The 20,373-nt window shown below is 41.4% G+C and overlaps 1 protein-coding gene across 1 annotated transcript in view; it reads left to right on the plus strand.

Annotated features, from left to right (window-relative positions):
* Positions 1–20,373, plus strand: part of LOC124594660 — a 146,735-nt gene that overhangs the window by 71,523 nt on the left and 54,839 nt on the right. Inside the window, exons 5-6 of the mRNA XM_047133029.1 lie at positions 5,026–5,346; positions 17,956–18,194. Of these exons, the coding sequence (XP_046988985.1) occupies positions 5,026–5,346; positions 17,956–18,194 (560 nt within the window). The remainder of the gene's footprint in view (positions 1–5,025; positions 5,347–17,955; positions 18,195–20,373) is intronic.

A 20,373-nucleotide genomic window follows, 5' to 3' on the forward strand; every position in this document is an offset into this window, starting at 1 on the left:
TCTGTGTTTGGAGGTAAAAGTAAACCTACATTTATTGTGAACTTCAATAGAGCACCCTGTGTCTCCAGTCATGAACAGGAAGATAGGGCTTGTGTATGTGGTACAGCCTGTTACCATGCCTCAAAGAGTCATTTGGAGCTCAGACAATTTCACTTTATGCCAAACAGGTGAAGTTGACTACAGAGTCATTGTATAGCACAGGAAGATCATTCCAACTTCAACTGATGTTATGAAGCACAAACCATTCTAGATCTGTCTAACAGTGGTTGCCTACAGTGAACAGATTCAGCTGATGACTGCTATCTAGAAAATTATGGCTTGCAGGTTCCATGAAAAGAACTGTGTGTTACATTTTTGAACAAATGTACAATTTCTCTCAAAATGGTCAATTTGGCCTGCAGGTGTCAATTACAAATAAAATTACAAAACTCTCTGTACCATATGATCATTTGACAGTTGCTTTCATGTGGTAAGTAGATGTCTCCTTGTAAGGTAACGGGGGTAATATTGCCATACAGCAGCTTTGCTGGCAATGGAAATATCAGCTTTGGAAAAATGGATAGGATGTGAAAAGCACAAAGACAAGTCAGTATATTTATAGACTCATCTTTACCTGATAAAGAGAAGGCAGCATTCAGCAGTTTTAGATGGTTTAAATTACTTAGTTACATAATTGCATGTAATTACTTTACATGACTTTGTGCTTAAGTAAATAATGTAGGGTGTGCTTGTAATGAGTCCTTGGATAATTGAAATAGAAGTCATGTGAAAACAAGTTCTTCCAAGTAGTTCATAATTTAAATTTAAAGCACAGAAGCAGAAATTATATATTGGGCTGGTGTACTTCAATCAAAACCTTCCATAGTAGATTTAAGTTATAAAGATGTGTAGAACAACTTCAAACTAAGTGATTATATTATTATGAAGACACCATTCAGTTTCGATCTTTGTAGTGCCAGACAAGTATTTGTATGTCTCATATTTCATGCAAAGACGTCATTAAATGAAGGGAGAGGGTGAAACTGTGCCAAAACATGGAGTTATTCCTAATTATGTAAATCTGATAGCACATCATAAATTAGTTCTGATTTAAATTTTCCATGCTTAAGAATAAAATTATGTATTAAATGCAGTGTGAAAATAGTGTAATGCAAAATGGACATGAAAATACTTGTTTTGTGTTTTAATGAGTGTTCGTAGTTCTGTTGCATAGTGTTTTGTTTTTTTAAATGTAACGATTTATAAAATTATGTGGTGATAAATGTGTGTAAAATTACATAATGTATTTAGGTTTAAGTATTTAAATCTTATAAAGATTGTAAACAAATTGTGCCCATGTTTAGGAATTATTTTGATTAATGAAGTGTCATGTGACCCGACTCAGGACTGGGGATATGAGGAGGAAAATGGGGTCTTTGCTGGTTGTCCGTTGTGGTAGTAAGTTCAGAGTGGCAAATTGCTGCGAGTGTAAGCATGGATGCCAGTGTATGTGATTAAACAGTGAAAGAACAATGTGAAAGTGTGTAGGTGTGAGACAATAAACCATGCGTACGAATTGCACCGATTATTATTTATCCAGATCAGATTTATTTGGGAACTTTCACATGCATCCCCACGAAGTTAGAAGCGTATTTTTTAAATAAATAAGTTTCAATCTGAACTTGTAGAGTGTACCTCATTTTGCGCAAGGTGGTGGTATAAACAATTGTGTATTCAGTTCACTGCTGTTCAAAGGCTAGCCAATATATGACTCAGTATTAGGGGGCACAAATGCAGCTGTTCACTACCAGACCCCTTTGCAGATGAGCGACGTGTAAAATAGGTAGTGAACGAGCCTGAGTACAGTTGGATCCTCCATCTTTTATTGATTTTTGTCCATGGTGTCATGACTGCAGAGTTTCCTTAAACCTACATAATGAGCAAGCTACTTATCAGCACACTTAGATTTGTGCACATGTCTCTGTCTACATAATCTTGTAGTGAGTGCGAAGAAAATTAATTTTATTACCTCTAAAACCTGTGGATAAAGCCTCACCCAGGACAGCGCAGAACTGTTTCTACACCTGTTTGAAGGTTGATGTTGATTTTTGACATTGCTTTTGGAAGAGGTCTGTACTTTCTGAATCTGACAAATTACACTCATGCTCATAAATTAAGGATAATGCTGATACATGGTGAAACAATGGCCTGGTGGGCAGTTTGTGGGTTTAAATCACCTCGGTGTATGACCATGTGGTGCATTTGACCTGTGGTCATCACGCGATGGCACTGGCAGCAGTCCACATACGCAGAGGTGTGTTGGTGCATGTCAGAGTACGGTGCAGCGAGTAAGTGTGCAGATGTCTTCAGATGTGCTAATAGTGACTGTGTGTTGAAAATGGCTCGAAGAACACATATTGATGACGTTATGAGGGGTAGAATACTAGGGCAACTGGAGGCTGGTCAAATACAGCAGGTCGTAGCACGGGCTCTCCTTGTGCCACGAAGTGTGATCTCAAGATTATGGCAATGATTCCAGCAGACATGAGATGAGTCCAGGAACTACAGTACAGGACGTCCACAGTGTACAACACCACAAGAAGGCCGATATCTCACCATCAGTGCCCGCAGATGGCCATGGAGTACTGCAGGTAGCCTTGCTTGGGACCTTGCCGCAGCCACTGGAACTGTTGTCTCCAGACACACAGTCTACAGATGACTGAACAGACATGATTTATTCGTCTGGAGACCTCCAAGGTGCATTCCACTGATCCCTGGTCACAGGAGAGCCCGTAAAGCCTGGTGTCAAGAACGCAGTACACGGTCACTGGAACAGTGGTCCCAGATTATGTTCATGGATGAGTCCAGGTATAGTCTGAGCAGTGATTCTTGCCGGGTCTTCATCTGGCATGAACCAGGAACCAGATACCAACCCCTTAATGTCCTTGAAAGGGTTTGATGGTGTGGGGTGGGATTATGACTGGTGCACGTACACCCCTGCATGTCTTTGACAGAGGAACTGTAACAAGTCAGGTGTATTGGGACGTCATTTTTCACCAGTATGTTCACCTTTTCAGGGGTTCAGTGGGTCCTACCTTCCTCCTGATGGATGATAACGCAAGGCCCCACTGAGCTGCCATCACGGAGGAGTACCTTGAAACAGAAAAATCAAGTGAATGAAGTGACCTGCCTGTTCTCCAGACATAAACCCCATCAAGCACATCTGGGATGCTCTTGGCCAACATAGTGCTGCATGTCTTCGAACACCTAGGACACTTCAGGAGCTCTGACAGGCACTGGTGCAAGACTGGGCGGCTATACCCCAGCAGCTGCTCCACCACCTGATCCAGAGTATGCCAACCCGTTGTTCAGCCTGTGTACGCATATCTCATACTGATGTCAGGGTACGTGTGCACGAAACAGTGACGTTTTGTAGCACCTGTGTTTGGGGACAGTTTTCTCTACTTATCACCAATACCATGGACTTACAGGTCTGTGTCATGTGTAGTTGTGTGGCACCACATGCTGCAATTATCCTTAATTTATGAGCATGAGAGTGTAGTATGCATGGTTCATCCAAGGCAATTACCCAAAAATACTTCATCCTGTCTGGTGGTTCAGGCCACTCTAACATATCAAAATACGTGAGGATGAAGTATGTGTGGTGCATAGAAACAATTAACAGAAAACAGTATTCGTATTAGCTTTCAAGCAGTTGTTTCATTTCTAACAAAAGTACACACATTCACACACACAACCACGCAGAATCTCGCCCACCATCTCCTACCGCAGTCCATTCACTGGTGTTTCTTATCAACTTAAAGGCAGGACCATGTGTGAAAGTAGCTATGGTTTAAATCAGCCATCCCTTAACTACTATACAGCACTCAATGTGGGCATGATAAGTATCCAATTGTCTAATCACATGAATAGTTACTTCCAAACTGTGGCAAACCACAAGCTTAATCAAGCAATTTCCATAAATGTTGCTCATCACAACACAAATAACTTCAACAGCTGCTTCTCTATGTGGACCATTTGGACACTCCATTCCAGCACAAGTTTCTCTAAACTATGTGGACATAAATTGTTTCTCTTGCTTAAACCTCCACTGACCTGTTTCCCATTGCCTCATCTTACTTTTTTCCTTCACTCTTCTGTTGACACTACTCGTTCCCCAACCAGATTGTGTACTGCCTTTCCAAACTACTCCCCCCCACCTTAATGTAGGCATTCTCTCTCTCTCTGTCCCTCCTTCCTACTGCTGCCCTTTCCCCTCTCCCCCTCCCCCCTCTTTTTCTCATGCCCCTCTCTGTGTTCATCTCCACCTTCCTCTCTTTTCCTGCCCCTCTGCCCCCCCCTCCCCCTGCCCCATCTAGTTCTTATATGCTCTTCCTTCTGAACTCGTTTCATCTTGCTGTGCAGCTGCTGTGCCCCCTGCCCACCTACATTAGCCCAGACACCTACTCTCTATCAGTCCTGCTGAGGCCATGGAAGTGTGCATTTTTCTGTCTGTGAATGTCTGTACTTTTACTAGAAAAAGAGAAAGTGCTTGACAGCTAGTGTGAGTACTGTTTTCTGTTACATGTTTTTATCTCCCCCACTCGCCCACACACACACACATCCGTCCCCTATGGGTGAGTGGTTGCCTTTCCCTTATTTTACATATTGTTCCATCCAGGAATTTCCATTATGTTGAGCATGAATATGATACAGAATGTCAATTCTACGTAAGATTTTGTCCAACAAAGTAGGACTCTTGAAAGGAAGACACTTATTTAAAATATTGTATCATTTAAGAAAATACTTTAAATGTTGTTGATTCTCTCTGAAAGGAGACTCCTTTAAAGCTAATTGCTTTGACAATTTGTTTTCAATTAAAAATCTTCAAAGAATAATTTTACATTATAAAATAGGAAATATTTTCATTATTACATCCAGTGTGCAATATGGCAGCACTAACATACTGTATACTTTTTATATTCCTGTATTTTCAGCTATCTGTTTTAATCTCTGTTTATTTAAATGTTTTTATTCTTGATGCAGATGTTGCAAACTTCTCAGAAACATTTCAGCAGAGACAATAAAACTCCAAGGAGAAAGATGAAAAATAAAATCACACGTCAGCAAAAGATGTATCTTCGTAAAGCAACAAGATCACATCTTCAAAAATCCGGTCAACATGGAAGCATAGTTCGTGATCAGACTTCATCAACAACATCTCTTACTTCTGTTCATGACTCAGGATGTAGTTCAGCTAGTGATGAAACTTTAAGAAACTTCTATGCTGAGACTAATAATGATAGAGAAATGTATCATATGAGCTCATCAGATGACAAAGAGAATATTTTATCTCCTGATGGGAATGTAAGTACAATCTCACACACCTCCCTTTGTTTTATAGTATTTAAGTGATATTTGATCAGGAAAGAACAGCGACCTATTTATATCAATTCCTACGTTCTCATTGTGTTATGTTATGTGTGGGTATTGTGAAACTACTTTCCAGCTGTGGCAAGACAATTTGTTCATGCTGTTTTTCATCCTCACTTTTCATGAGCAAAGTTGTGCCCTATGTGTACATATACCACAATGTTGTACACTGCTCAAAAAAATTAGGGGATCAAGCACAATAGACTTATGGAAACATATTTTATTGAGGTATCAGTTACAATTGTAATTTGTGTGCGATACAGTACAATATTTTGCTGTCTCAACTCTTTACTTGAGGTTTACATGGTGGTTAGGCCGATATTACACTATCAAATTTCTTTGTCCAATATCATTGTCCAATATCTTTGTCAAAGATATTTGATAGTGTAATAGGGACTTTGTCAAATGTCGTCCAATATTTGATCAAATCTAGGGCCTCGCTGTATATTTGATCAAAGAAACCGCTTGTCTTCTGTTCACTGCAATGTGACATGTTACCACATGGAGCACTAGCATCGCTGCAGCGTTCTGTCATCTGTAGTGTTTTTATAACCATTGCCGGTAAATACAATTGGTGTGTGCTGACAACTACAAAATTAATAGAGATGTCTGAAGCTGATGAGGTGCTTTACAACATGAGGCACCCTGAATACAAAAATAGATTAAGAAGATTGGAGACCTAACCTGACCTAACCTAACCTAACCTAACATAACATAACCCTCTCCTGTAGCAAGGAATCGGAGTGTTATAGTGAGCCTGTCTTCTGAAGATGTAGCAGTTCTTAAGTGAATATTGTGCTTTGTGATATGAGGGTACACTTCATTGAGCACATACAGAAATGTATGCTCATCCATTCTTAAGTAAATGATGTATGACTTGACGTCTTCCACTGTAAGCTCATGTAACAAGTTTTGTTGAATGCTTTTATCATGTCGTCATAAAACCCACGGCTTCACCCAGATTAGATTAGTTTTTCGTTCCATAGATCCGTGCTGAGGAGATCCTCGTGGATGTAGAACATGTCGATTTTTTTTAAGCTGAAACAACAACACTAATAATATGAATAAATACATCATTTGTTTCTATTAAAAATTTCTCCAATGGAGTAGGAGTTGGCCAGTAGTAAGTCTTTCAGGCTCCTTTTAAACTGATCTTTATTTCTAAGTAAATTTTTTATGTTTCCTGGCAAATTATTGAAGATGAGTGTTCCTGAGTAGTGGACTCCTTTTTGAACTAAAGTAAGTGCTTTTAAGTCCTTGTGCAGATCATTTTTGTGCCTGGTATTGTATGTATGAACTGAGTTGTTTGTTGGAAAAAGACATATATTATTTACGACAAATTTCATTAAGAAGTAAATATACTGAGAGGCAGTAGTTAGTATACCCAGTTCTTTGAAGAGGTTTCTGCAGGAGGTCCGTGAATTTACTCCACAAATAATACGTATTACACGCTTTTGGAACTTGAAAACTTTTGTTTGACTTCAAGATTTACCCCAAAATATTATCCCATGTGACATTATGGAATGAAAGTATGCAAGCTTTTTCATTTTTATGTTGCCTATGTCTGCTAACACTCGAATTGCAAATATAGATTTGTTAAGGCCTTTCTGCAGTTCTGTGGTGTGCTCCTCCCAACTGAATTTATTATCAAGTTGTAATCCCAGGACTTTTAAGACTGTTAACCTCGTATGTATGGTTCCATTTTTTTCCCCCACTTCTTTTCCGCATGTGCACACAATGCAATTGGAGTACGTAGAACTGCTGCGGTTAATAACAAGTTGTTGTCAGCCATCTTGAACTTTGACGAAAAATTTGATGACAGTGTAATACCCCTTGTAGCGCTACGTCAAAGATCTTTGTCAAATATATTGGACGGAATATTGGATCACATCTTTGATCAAATCTCTGACAAAGAAATTTGATAGTGTAATACCGGCCTTATGCAGAGAGGCATCGTGGGGCTACCATAATGGTGAAACAGTCATTCTTGTTGCCCTCTAATATCGTGTGTGATCACCTTGGGTGGCCAGTCCTGCGTGGCATGGACAGTATGAGGTTATCAATCAGCTCTTGAGGGATATTTGACCATTCTTCCATGAGTGCAATATCCAGCTCTGCAACCACACATATCCATCCACACATACACAGCGCAAGCAGACATTTGTAAAGGCAAAGAGTTTGGGCAGAGATGTCAGTCGAGGCAGAAGTATAGGGGCAAAGATGTTGTTGAAAGACAGGTGAGGTATGAGCGGCGGCAAATTGAAATTAGCGGAGATTGAGGCTTGGCGGATAAAGAGAAGAGAGGATATACTGAAGGACAAGTTCCCATCTCCAGAGTTCTGACAGGTTGGTGTTAGTGGGAAGTATCCAGATAACCCGGACGGTGTAACACTGTGCCAAGATGTGCCGGCCGTGCACCAAGGCATGTTTAGCCACAGGGTGATCCTCATTACCAACAAACACTGTCTGCCTGTGTCCATTCATGTGAATGGACAGTTTGTTGCTGGTCATTCCCACATAGAAAGCTTCACAGTGTAGGCAGGTCAGTTGGTAAATCACGTGGGTGCTTTCACACGTGGCTCTGCCTTTGATCCTGTACACCTTCCGGGTTACAGGACTGAAGTAGGTGGTGGTGGGAGGGTGCATGGGACAGGTTTTACACCGGGGGCGGTTACAAGGGTAGGAGCCAGAGGGTAGGGAAGGTGGTTTGGGGATTTCATAGGGATGAACTAAGAGGTTACGAAGGCTAGGTAGACGTCGGAAAGACACTCTTGGTGGAGTGGGGAGGATTTCATGAAGGATGGATCTCATTTCAGGGCAGGATTTGAGGAAGTCGTAGCCCTGATGGAGAGCCACATTCAGAGTCTGATCCAGTCCCGGAAAGTATCCTGTCACAAGTGGGGCACTTTTGTGTTTCTTCTGTGGGAGGTTCTGGGTTTGAGAGGATGAGGAAGTGGCTCTGGTTATTTGCTTCTGTACCAGGTCGGGAGGGTAGTTGCGGGATGCGAAAGCTGTTTTCAGGTTGTTGGTGTAATGGTTCAGGGATTCCGGACTGGAGCAGATTCGTTTGCCACGAAGACCTAGGCTGTAGGGAAGGGACCGTTTGATGTGGAATGGGTGGCAGCTGTCATAATGGAGATACTGTTGCTTGTTGGTGGGTTTGATGTGGGCGGATGTGTGAAGCTGGCATTGGACAGGTGGAAGTCAACGTCAAGGGAAGTGGCGTGGGATTTGAAGTAGGACCAGGTGAATCTGATGGAGCCAAAGGAGTTGAGGTTGGAGGGGAAATTCTGGAGTTCTTCTTCACTGTGAGTCCAGATCATGAAGATATCATCAATAAATCTGTACCAGGCCTGGGTAACCAAGAAGGCTTCCTTTAAGCAACCCATGAATATGTTGGCGTATGAGGGGGCCATCCTGGTACCCATGGCTGTTCCCTTTAATTGTTGGTATGTCTGGCCTTCGAAAGTGAAGAAGTTGTGGGTCAGGATGAAGCTGGCTAAGGTAATGAGGAAAGAGGTTTTAGGTAGGGTGGCAGGTGATCGGCGTGAAAGGAAGTGCTCCATCGCTGCGAGGCCCTGGATGTGCGGAATATTTGTGTATAAGGAAGTGGCATCAATGGTTACAAGGATGGTTTCTGGGGGTAACCGACTGGGTAAAGATTCCAGGCGTTCGAGAAAGTGGTTGGTGTCTTTGATGAAGGATGGGAGACTGCATGTAATGGGTTGAAGGTGTTGATCTACGTAGGCAGAGATACGTTCTGTGGGGGCTTAGTAACCAGCTACAATGGGGCGGCCGGGATGATTGGGTTTGTGAATTTTAGGAAGAAGGTAGAAGGTAAGGGTGCAAGGTGTTGGTGGGGTCAGGAGGTTGATGGAGTCAGGTGAAAGGTTTTGTAGGGGGCCTAAGGTTCTGAGGATTCCTTGAAGCTCTGCCTGGACATCAGGAATGGGATTACCTTGGCAAACTTTGTATGTAGTGTTGTCTGAAAGCTGACGCAGTCCCTCAGCCACATACTCCCGATGATCAAGTACCACGGTCATGGAACCCTTGTCCGGCGGAAGAATGACGATGGATCGGTCAGCCTTCAGATCACGGATAGCCTGGGCTTCAGCAGTGGTGATGTTGGGAGTAGGATTAAGGTTTTTTAAGAAGGATTGAGAGGCAAGGCTGGAAGTCAGAAATTCCTGGAAGGTGTGGAGAGGGTGATTTTGAGGAAGAGGAGGTGGGTCCCGCTGTGAAGGAGGACAGAACTGTTCCAGGTAGGGTTCAATTTGGATAGTGTCTTGGGGAGTTGGATCATTAGGAGTAGGATTCGGATGATTTTTCTTCATGGCAAAGTGATATTTCCAGCAGAGAGTACGGGTGTAGGACAGTAAATCTTTGACAAGGGCTGTTTGGTTGAATCTGGGAGTGGGGCTGAAGGTGAGGCCTTTGGATAGGACAGAGGTTTCGGATTGGGAGAGAGGTTTGGAGGAAAGGTTAACTACTGAATTAGGGTGTTGTGGTTCCAGATTGTGTTGATTGGAATTTTGAGGTTTTGGGGGGAGTGGAGCTGGAAGTGGGAGATTGAGTAGATGGGAGAGACTGGGTCTGTGTGCAATGACAGGAGGTTGAGGTTTACTGGAAAGGTTGTGAAGGGTGAGTGAGTTGCCTTTCCGGAGGTGGGAAACCAGGAGATTGGATAGTTTTTTGAGGTGGAGGGTGGCATGCTGTTCTAATTTGCGGTTGGCCTGTAGGAGGATGCTCTGAACAGCTGGTGTGGATGTGGGAGAGGAGAGATTGAGTACTTTTATTAAGGATAGGGTGTCTTCATTGGCTGAGTTGATGTGTAGGTGAAGGATTAGGTGGGTGAGGGCAATGGATTGTTCAGTTTGGAATTGGTATAGGGACTGATGGAAAGAAGGGTTACAGCCAGAGATGGGAACTTTAAGTGTGAGGCCTTTGGGGCTAATGCCAAATGGCAGACAAGCCTGAGAAAATAAAATATGGGAGTGTAATCTGGCTAGGGCGAAGGCATGTTTGCGGAGGGAATGTAAATAAAACTTAATGGGGTCGTTGTGGGCATGTTGTGAGGGTGACATGGTATTAGAAGGTGGAAAGTGTAACATGAGGCTGAAATGAAAATGAAAATAAAAATATATGGGGAGAGATAAAGGTGAACTAGAAAGCAACTGGAGATCTGGTGTGAAAAAAGGCGAAAAAGTGTTGGTTAAAGCTGGGCTATGTTGATCCTGTGGTGAACTTGGGTTGGTAGACAATGATGTGCACAAAGGTTAGGTGGTTGTGTTGCCGCCAAAACACGTTAAAGAGTGGAGCAATTCAGGAAAATTTCGAAAAAACTGCGTGTAAATGTATTAAAAGGAGTGGTTTTGTGGTGGCAGATTTTTTATTTACATTATTTACAGTTAACTGCAAATACCATCAATGACACAATGGACGTACAATTTGTACTGTATCTCACAAAATGTGCTGAAATTGACAGCCATCAAATGCAATGCAAGCATGGCATCAGAGAACAAGGTTCTGATGCACTCTGAAAAATATCCCTTGTGTGTTTTAAATCACATCACAGCCAGCTACAATTCTGGCAACTAATTCCCTTTGTATCCACTGGGGTCTCTTACACAAGTGACGTTATGTATCTCCTTAGGAAATAATCAAGGGGATTCAGGTAAGGTGACCTTTCAGGCCATGAAATAGGACCTCCCCTTCCAATCCAGTGACTGGGAAATGCAGCATCTTTCCAGGAGTGCTAGTTCTGCAAGTTTTTCGGGAGAGCTTCTGTGAAGTTTGTAAGGTAGGAGACGAGGTACTGGCGGAATTAGAGCTGTGAGGATGGGTCTTGAGTCATGCTTGGGTCGCTCAGTTGGTAGAGCACTTGCCCACAGAAGGCAAAAGTCCAGAATTCAAGTCTCAGCCTGGCACACAGTTTTAATCTGCCAGGAAGTTTCACATCATTGTTATGGTTGCGGACATCACACTGAAGTGAGGCAGTGCACTGTCATGTTATATCCACATCATCTCATGAACAGCCAAGGGTATCCTCCAACAACTCAGGTAGAACTCTTTGTACAAACCTCAAGTACAGGTGGTCATTCCGATGGCCATGTAGAAGATATGGCCTAATGAGATTCCCACCTACAATGCTGGCCCAGATATTGACAGCAAAACTTAGTTAATGGTGTCATTCTACTACAGCATGAGGGTTTTCCTCACCCCACACAACGGCCATTCCTACTATTCAAAATACAATCATGATCAAATGAGGCCTCATCAGTAAGCAGCATGATTTGGAGGAAATCTAGTCGATCAGTTCATTAGTGGAGAAGCCATGGACAAAATGTGCATAGGCGATCACAAACAGTGCATGGACTCATTATGGATGCTATGGGTGTAATTGTTCATGGAGTATTCGCCACACACTAGTATGTGCAGTACTCATTTCACATGCAGTACAACGAGCATTTGTGGTGGTGTCTGCTGCAACATCTTCCAGAACCTCCTCTTCAAAATTAGGTGTGCGAGTGGTCCTCATGTTGCCAAGTCCCTCGCTTCTTCTTTTTCATGAAGCAGTCTCTTGCATTCAGCACTTGAGAGAAATAAACGCTCATCGTGACAGATGATGCCTGTTAGGAAATCATTCCGTGTACAGCTTGTCAGCAGTGAGAGCATTGCAACACACTTCCTCATGCACAAGGTGCATGTCAGTGAGTTCTGCAAAACTGTACTGGTACTGCTCCATCATATTGTACTGTATGTCTCTGAGTAGCACTGAGTAATGAATGGGTCTGTTGTTGATTCGTAGCACATTCTATCATGGGGCAATGTAAATGCAGTACGACAGAGTCATCTTATGGACAAGTAAAGTAAACGAAACCTTCATTGTGACTTCCTAATAATCAGGCTTGTCCTCCTTGTTTCCTTGCAATAAATAAAGACTGTACACATAAATAAACTGAGCAGTGTGTGTCAACTTGTGCGCATGTTAGTTGTAAATAAGCTGGAAAAATAATACCAGACAAAGTGATAGACAAGTTTACTTCCACATCTCATTAAGCTGGCTAGTCTGACCCTAGGTTCCCTTCCTCAAATCGTTCAGTGGAGCATTCTTTATGTCCTGTTACATTTTTGCCCACTCTTACAAAAAAAAAAAAAAAGACCCTCTAGGTTAGTATATGCTCAGAATATCCTTACACAATTTTTAGAGTTTCATACATCAGTCAGTAAAAACCGGATAATTTCAGGATCACTTTGTTGTCCATCTGTCTGTCAAACTGTTAAGAACCCTTTCCTCCAGAAAAGGTAGCCATATCAAGTTCAAATTTATGTCATAATTTTAGGTCTATGTTCTGTTGGCATTGTACAAAGTTTTAGCTTCTAAGTCAGTTCAGTCAAAAGATACAACAATTTATGTCATATATTTTGATACATCTGTATCTACATATATACTCTGCAAACCACCGTGAGGTGCATGGCAGAGAGAGGGTATGTTCCACTGTACCAGGTATTAGGGTTTTCTCCTATTCCATTCATGTATGGAGTGGGGGAAGAATGATTGTTTAAATTCATCTGTGCATAGTGTAATTATTCTAATCTTATCCTCATGATCCCTATGTGAGGGATACGGAGGGGATTTTAGTATATTCCTAGAATCATCATTTAAAGCTGGCTCTTAAAACTTAATTAATAGACTTTTTCGGGATAATTTATGTCTGCCTTCAAGAGTTGTCAAGCCCCATTCTTTCAATATCTCGGTGACCTTTCCCATGGATCAAACAAACCTGTGACCATTCATCCCTGTATACATTCAATATCCCCTATTAATGCTATCTGGTAAGGGTCCAACACACTTAAGCAATATTCTAAAATTGGTCCATGAGTGATTTGTAAGCAATCTCTTTGTAGACTGATTGCACTTCCTGAGTATTCTACCAATAAAATTTAAGTCTACCATCTGCTTTACCCTTGACTGAGCCTATGTGATCATTCCATTTCATATCCGTATGAAATGTTACACCAGGTATTTGTATAAGTTGGGCAATTCCATCAGTGACTCATGGTTATTATAGTCATAGGATACTATGTTTTTTTTTGTTTTATAAGGTGCATAGTTGTACATTTCTGAACATTTGAATTAAGTTGTCAATCTTTGCACAACTTTGAAATCTTATTGTGGCTGAATATTTATGCAGCTTGTTTCAGAAAACAGTTCATTATAGATAATTGCATCATCTGCAAAATGTCTGCAAGGTCATTATATACAACATGAACAGTAAGGGTCCCAACACACCTCCCTGGGGTGCACCCAAAGTTACTTCTACAGCTGGTGATAACTCTCCTTACAAAATAACATGCTGTGTTCTCCCTACCATAAAGTCCTCAACCAAGGCACAAATTTCACTTGATACCCCATATGATACTTTAGACAATAAGTGAAGGTGTGGTACTGCACCAATGCTTATCGGAAATCAAGAAATACTGTGTCTACCTTTCTGTCGTGATCCAAAGCTTTCAATTTGTCGTGTGAGAAAATTGCTAGTTGGTTTCACGTGATTGATGTTTTCGGAATCCATGCTGGTTGGCACTGAGGAGGTCGTTCTGTTCATGATACCTCATTATGTTTGAGCTCAGAATATGTTCTAAGATTCTACAACAAATCGATGTTAAGGATATTGGACGATTTTGTGAATCACTTTTACTGTGCTTCTTGTAGATGGATGTGACCTGTGCTGTTTTCCAAGAACTGGACACAGTTTTTTGTTTGATGGATCTCTGATAGATTGTACTTAGGAGAGAGGCTAACTCAGCTGCAAATCCAGTATAAAATCTGACAAGCAAAAATTGTCAAGATTATTGGTTCCCGGGAAGGATGAAGCACCTACATACATAATTAAGTTTGTACAGAATCATCTGCATGTGAGTCCTACTTGCACTTGGGCAATTTTGTCTTAATTAGCATCACTTATATAATAGGATGCTGGCTGCATGGTATATATGCCAAACACTAAATTAAATAAAAAAATCTGTTGAAATGACAACAGCATCGTGCCTACCACAGGAGACTTCTGTAGAACATAATTGTCCTTCATAGCATATTAATGACTACCAAAGGGAGCATAATTTTATTGACTTACAGATAAAATTAGAAATTGTTGTCGTTTTATGTTCAGTGCATGTATATATGTTACGTTATTACACACCGCAAGAATCTGAGCAAGTGGCTGCAGTAGCAGTAATGTGTGAGGCCTTCTATAAATTATGGTGGAACCAAGAATGAGAGTGCTTGGGTAAAGCATCTCATTCATATGTTTGTGTTCATTCTGTGTTGAAGAAAATAATATTAAGCTAATATTTCTTAGATAATTTTGTGTCATATACCACTCATAAGCCATGCTAATAGCATGTTGGCCCACTCTTAGAATGCAGTACAGCAGCAGTTCTACACAGCATGGATATGAAAAGTTCTCAGTAGGTTTCTGGAGGTATGTGGCTCCAGTATGCATACTAGTGATGCAATTCACATAAGTTAAGATATGGTGTTTTTTGGGCTTGGAGGTTACAGCCAGTAGCATCCCAGATTTGTTCCATCAGGTTCATGTCAAGGGAAATTGGTACCCAAGACATCAACATGACTTTATATCATGCTTCTCAAACCACTGTAGCTTGATTCTGGCCCTGTAACTTGAACATTATCCTGCTGGAAGATTACATCATCTTTGGGGAAGACATCAAGTGTGAAGAGATGCGCGTGGTTCATAGCAGTGTTCACATAGTCCACAGCTCTCATGGTGCCTTCGAATACCACCAAAGGTTCCATGGAAGCTGAGGTGAATGGCCCCATAGTGTAATATTGCCCTTTTCAGCCAGCATCCACGGTGCGCTGTATGTTTTGAGCCGCCACTTGCCAGGACAGTTTATCTAGACATGACTATCAACCTGGTAGAACAAGAAACATGATTCATCTGACCAGGCAACATATTTCTGTTGACCCATAGTCCAGTCTTGTTGATACCATGCTGACTGCAATTGTAATTGAAGATGCAATTGGGTCAACAATGACTATTAGGTATCTTGTACTGTGGAGCCCCATGTTCGATGACATGCACAAGTTGTGTGACACTTGTTCCTGCATCTGCACTATACTCTGCATCAGATCCACCACAGATTGCCACCTATTCTGCCTTACAGAACACGCAAGTCTTCCACATCTATAATGATGAGTTGTGGATATCCAACACCTTATTGCCAACTTGTGGTTTCACAGTCCTTGACAGAAAATCCTAGGAAGTTCTGGTCTTACGTTAAATCAGTTAGTGGCTCGAAACAACATATCCAGACACTCTGGGATGATGATGGCATTGAAACAGAGGATGACAAGTGTAAAGCTGAAATACGAAACACCTTTATCCAAAGCTGTTTTACAGAGGAAGACCGCACTGCAGTTCGTTCTCTAAATCCTCGCAGAAATGAAAAAATGGCTGACATCGAAATAAGTGTCCAAGGAATAGAAAAGCAACTGGAATCACTCAACAGAGGAAAGTCCACTGGACCTGACGGGATACCAGTTCGATTCTACACAGAGTATGCGAAAGAACTTGCCCCCTTCTAACAGCCATGTACCGCAAGTCTCTAGAGGAGCGGAAGGTTCCAAATGATTGGAAAAGAGCACAGGTAGTCCCAGTCTTCAAGAAGGGTCGTCGAGCAGATGCACAAAACTATAGACCTATATCTCTGACTTCGATCTGTTGTAGAATTTTAGAACATGTTTTTTGCTCGAGTATCATGTCATTTTTGGAAACCCAAAATCTACTCTGTAGGAATCAACATGGATTCCGGAAACAGCGATCGTGTGAGACCCAATTCGCTTTATTTGTTCATGAGACCCAGAAAATATTAGATACAGGCTCCCAGGTAGATGCTACTTTCCTTGACTTCCGGAAGGCGTTCGTTACAGTTCCGCACTGTCGCCTGATAAACAAAGTAAGAGTCTACGGAATATCAGACCAGCTGTGTGGCTGGATTGAAGTATTTTTAGCAAACAGAACACAGCATGTTGTTATCAATTGAGAGACGTCTACAGACGTTAAAGCAACCTCTGGCGTGCCACAGGGAAGTGTTATGGGACCGTTACTTTCCACAATATATATAAATGACCTAGTAGATAGTGTCGGAAGTTCCATGTGGCTTTTCGTGGATGATGCTGTAGTATACAGAGAAGTTGCAGCATTCGAAAATTGTAGCGAAATGCAGGAAGATCTGCAGCGGATAGACACTTGGTGCAGGGAGTGGCAACTGACCCTTAACATAGACAAATGTAATGTATTGCGAATACATAGAAAGAAGGATCCTTTATTGTATGATAACATGATAGCAGAACAAACACGGGTAGCAGTTACTTCTGTAAAATATCCGGAGTACGCGTGCGGAACGATTTGAAGTGGAATGATCATATAAAATTAATTGTTGGTAAGGCGGGTACCAGGTTGAGATTCATTGGGAGAGTCCTTAGAAAATGTAGTCCATCAACAAAGGAGGTGGCTTACAAAACACACATTCGGCCTATACTTGAGTATTGCTCATCAGTGTGGGATCCGTACCAGATCGGGTTGACAGAGGAGATAGAGAAGATCCAAAGAAGAGCGGCACGTTTTGTCACAGGGTTATTTGGTAACCGTGATAGCGTTACGGAGATGTTTAGCAAACTCAAGTGGCAGACTCTGCAAGAGAGGCACTCTGCATCGTGGTGTAGCTTGCTCGCCAGGTTTCGAGAGGGTGCATTTCTGGATGAGGTATCGAATATATTGTTTCCCCCTACTTATGCCTCCCGAGGAGATCACGAATGTAAAATTAGAGAGATTCGAGTGCGCATGGAGGCTTTCAGACAGTCGTTCTTCCCGCGAACCATACGCGACTGGAACAGAAAAGGGAGGTAATGACAGTGGCGCGTAAAGTGCCCTCTGCCACACACCGTTGGGTGGCTTGCGGAGTATAAATGTAGATGTAGATGTAGATGAACCACTCTCCGTACATGCTCACAACAGTGACACATGAACAACCAACTAGCTTCAAAATTTCTAAGGTGTTTGTTTCCAGGTGCTGAGCAATAAAGAGCAATAAAAATCTGCCCCCTGTGAAAGTTGCATATGTGGATTTCACTATTTGTGGGACATATGATTTCTAGAGTGGTCCTCAGTTTGTCTCTTCTCCACTTGCATCCTTTCCTTGCCATGTCACATACCTGCAACACCATCAGGCAGAATGCAGTCCTGTATTGGGCAGTGACCATAATGTAATGTTTTTGTTCATCAGTGTTTATTTACTGTCTCTTTGCCAATAACAACTTGAATCATAAAATGTTTTTTGAAGTCATGTTCAATCTTTGCAATGTTATGAATATTTCTTCCCATGTCATACAATAACTTTAAATGAAGTCAAAAACAGTAAATTGTTTATTTTAGAAAACTAGCTTTCCTTTTATTTATCATGAGATGAATAATGTCTCTCTAGTAATTGACGTCCTTTCATCTTCTTTTCTTTCAGGAATCCATAAACTCAATAAAAAATTATTCAGACACTAAAGTGATGAAGCAAAATATTCTTGCTCCAGATTCACAAGATGCTTTGAATGCGTACTCACCACAGCAGCGGAAAGCTTTTGCAGATTCTTTGAATGTAAAAATGACAGCTAAGGCAATGGCTGCAATGAAGAAAGTACTTGCACCATCACCACCAAATCCTCTAAAAGCGCCTCCTTCATACCAAAAAGGGGTTCTGCCGAAGTAAATTCACTTTGTGCTTAATACTAAGTACTTAATACTAAGTATAGTATTTCATGTATTTTTTATTATAATACAAGATAACATATTTGCAGCTTTAAATTGCTGCAAAATGAGAGACACTGTACTGCATTTTACAAATTCTATGAGTTTTCTATGTCTCATATTTAATTATAATCCATGGCATATCATTCAACATCTCTCAAGGTTCTCAAGATCATTAACTGCACTGGGAACATGATTAATGTTATATGGCTGGGTGGATAGGTGAATCAAGATGCCTACAACTTCAGATGGTTTTCAGCCTCTATTCTGGAACTAATGACCGCCATTTTCTCTATGGTGCAACAAACACAGGAGTCGTACCTGTTATACTCACCAGAATTCCACTATGTGGTTCCTTGCCCCACACTGGACCCAATTTTTGTAAATTACTCATAAGCCTTGAAGCAATCCTTGAAAAGCACAATCTAGTGGCACTTGGAGCTGGACAATACAGGAGGGTTTCCACTCAGTATTATTTCGGATCAATATTTTCAGCCATTTTAAATCATCACCATATTTATATGGTGGATTAATCCAAGCAGAAGACAACTTACTTGCCGTTTATTTTCCACTACCGCCTATCATATCTGTTCTCTGAAGAAATTCAGCATATTTGATTCAGTGTTACAGCATTATTTGGAGAAGTGAAGGAGATAAGTTACATTCATGGCACAAAATTCATTATACCCAGCATTTTTTGTATAAAAGTAAACACTGTTTTATGTTAAACAAAAAATAGTGTGTTTTAAAAGAATTTAATTATTAAAATATGCCTATAATTTAATCTGATAACAAAAACAATCAATTATTGATAAATTATTTAATTGGATAGATAAAAATTTGACTCATCCAGCAGTGGCAGAACACACACAATAAAAGACTGTTGTGATTGGCTCCTTCTTCAGGCAGAAGGGTTGAAGGTGAGGGAAGAATTGTGAAGGAAGATTGGAGAGGTCTAGGAAAAGGGGTAGATTTTGGGAAAGTCACCCACAACTGTTGGTCAGGGGAAACTTACCGTATGGCATGAGAAGGAAAGACTGGCTGTTGGGAACTGCATTGGATGAGATTTGAAAACCTGAAAGCTTAAATATGGAAGACAGGGTAATGTGCAAGACAGAGATTACTACTAAAACACCATGCATGAGTTAATTAGAATGAGAAGCTAAGTGCATTGTACGTAACAGAGGTGGGATGGGGCAGTGAAAAATAGATGGGAAAGACATAGAAAACTAAAATGGAGTGAAGCAAAGCGTAGTTACAGTGAAGAAAAGCTGAGATGGAAGAAATTAACATAAATTAAGACCAGGTGGGTGGCGAGAACCAAGGTCATGTAGTGCTACACTATGTGATCGAAGTATCCGGACACGCCCAAAAACATATGTTTTTCATATTAGGTACCTTGTGCTGCCACCTACTGCTGAGTACTTCATATCAGCAACCTCAGTAGTGAGAGAGCAGAATTGGGCAGTCCGTGGACCACACAGACTCTGAACATGGTCAGGTGATTGGATGTCACTTGTGTCATATGTCTGTATGCGAGGTTTCCACACTCCTAAACATCCCTAGGTCCACTGTTTCCAATGTGGTGGTGAAGTGGAACATGAAGGGTCATGTACAGCACAAAAACGTATAGGCCCATCTTGTCTGTTGACTGACAGAGACTGCCGACCGTTGAAGAGAGTCATAATGTGTAATAGGCAGGCATCTATCCAGACAATCACACAAGAATTCCAATCTGCATCAGGATCCACTGCAAGTACTAAGGCAGTTAGGCGGGAGGTGAGAAAACTTAGATTTCATGGTCGAGCTGCTCCTCATAAGCCACACATTACACCGATAAATGCCAAACGACACATCGCTTGGTGTAAGGAATGTAAACATTGGACGATTGAACAGTGGAAAAATGTTGTGTGGAATGACGAATCACGGTACACAATGTGGCCATCCGATGGCAGGATGTGGGTATGGCAAATGCCCAGTGACTGTCATCTGCCAGCATGTGTAGTGCCAACAGTAAAATTTGGAGGTGGTGGTGTTATGGTGTAGTCATGTTTTTCAAGGAGGGAGCTTTCACCCATTATTGTTTTGCATGGCACTATCACAGCACAAGCCTACACTGATGATTTAAGCACCTTCT

Source organism: Schistocerca americana, chromosome 2 (assembly GCF_021461395.2).
Source record: "Schistocerca americana isolate TAMUIC-IGC-003095 chromosome 2, iqSchAmer2.1, whole genome shotgun sequence".
In the NCBI taxonomy this organism is placed as follows: Eukaryota; Metazoa; Arthropoda; class Insecta; order Orthoptera; family Acrididae; genus Schistocerca; species Schistocerca americana.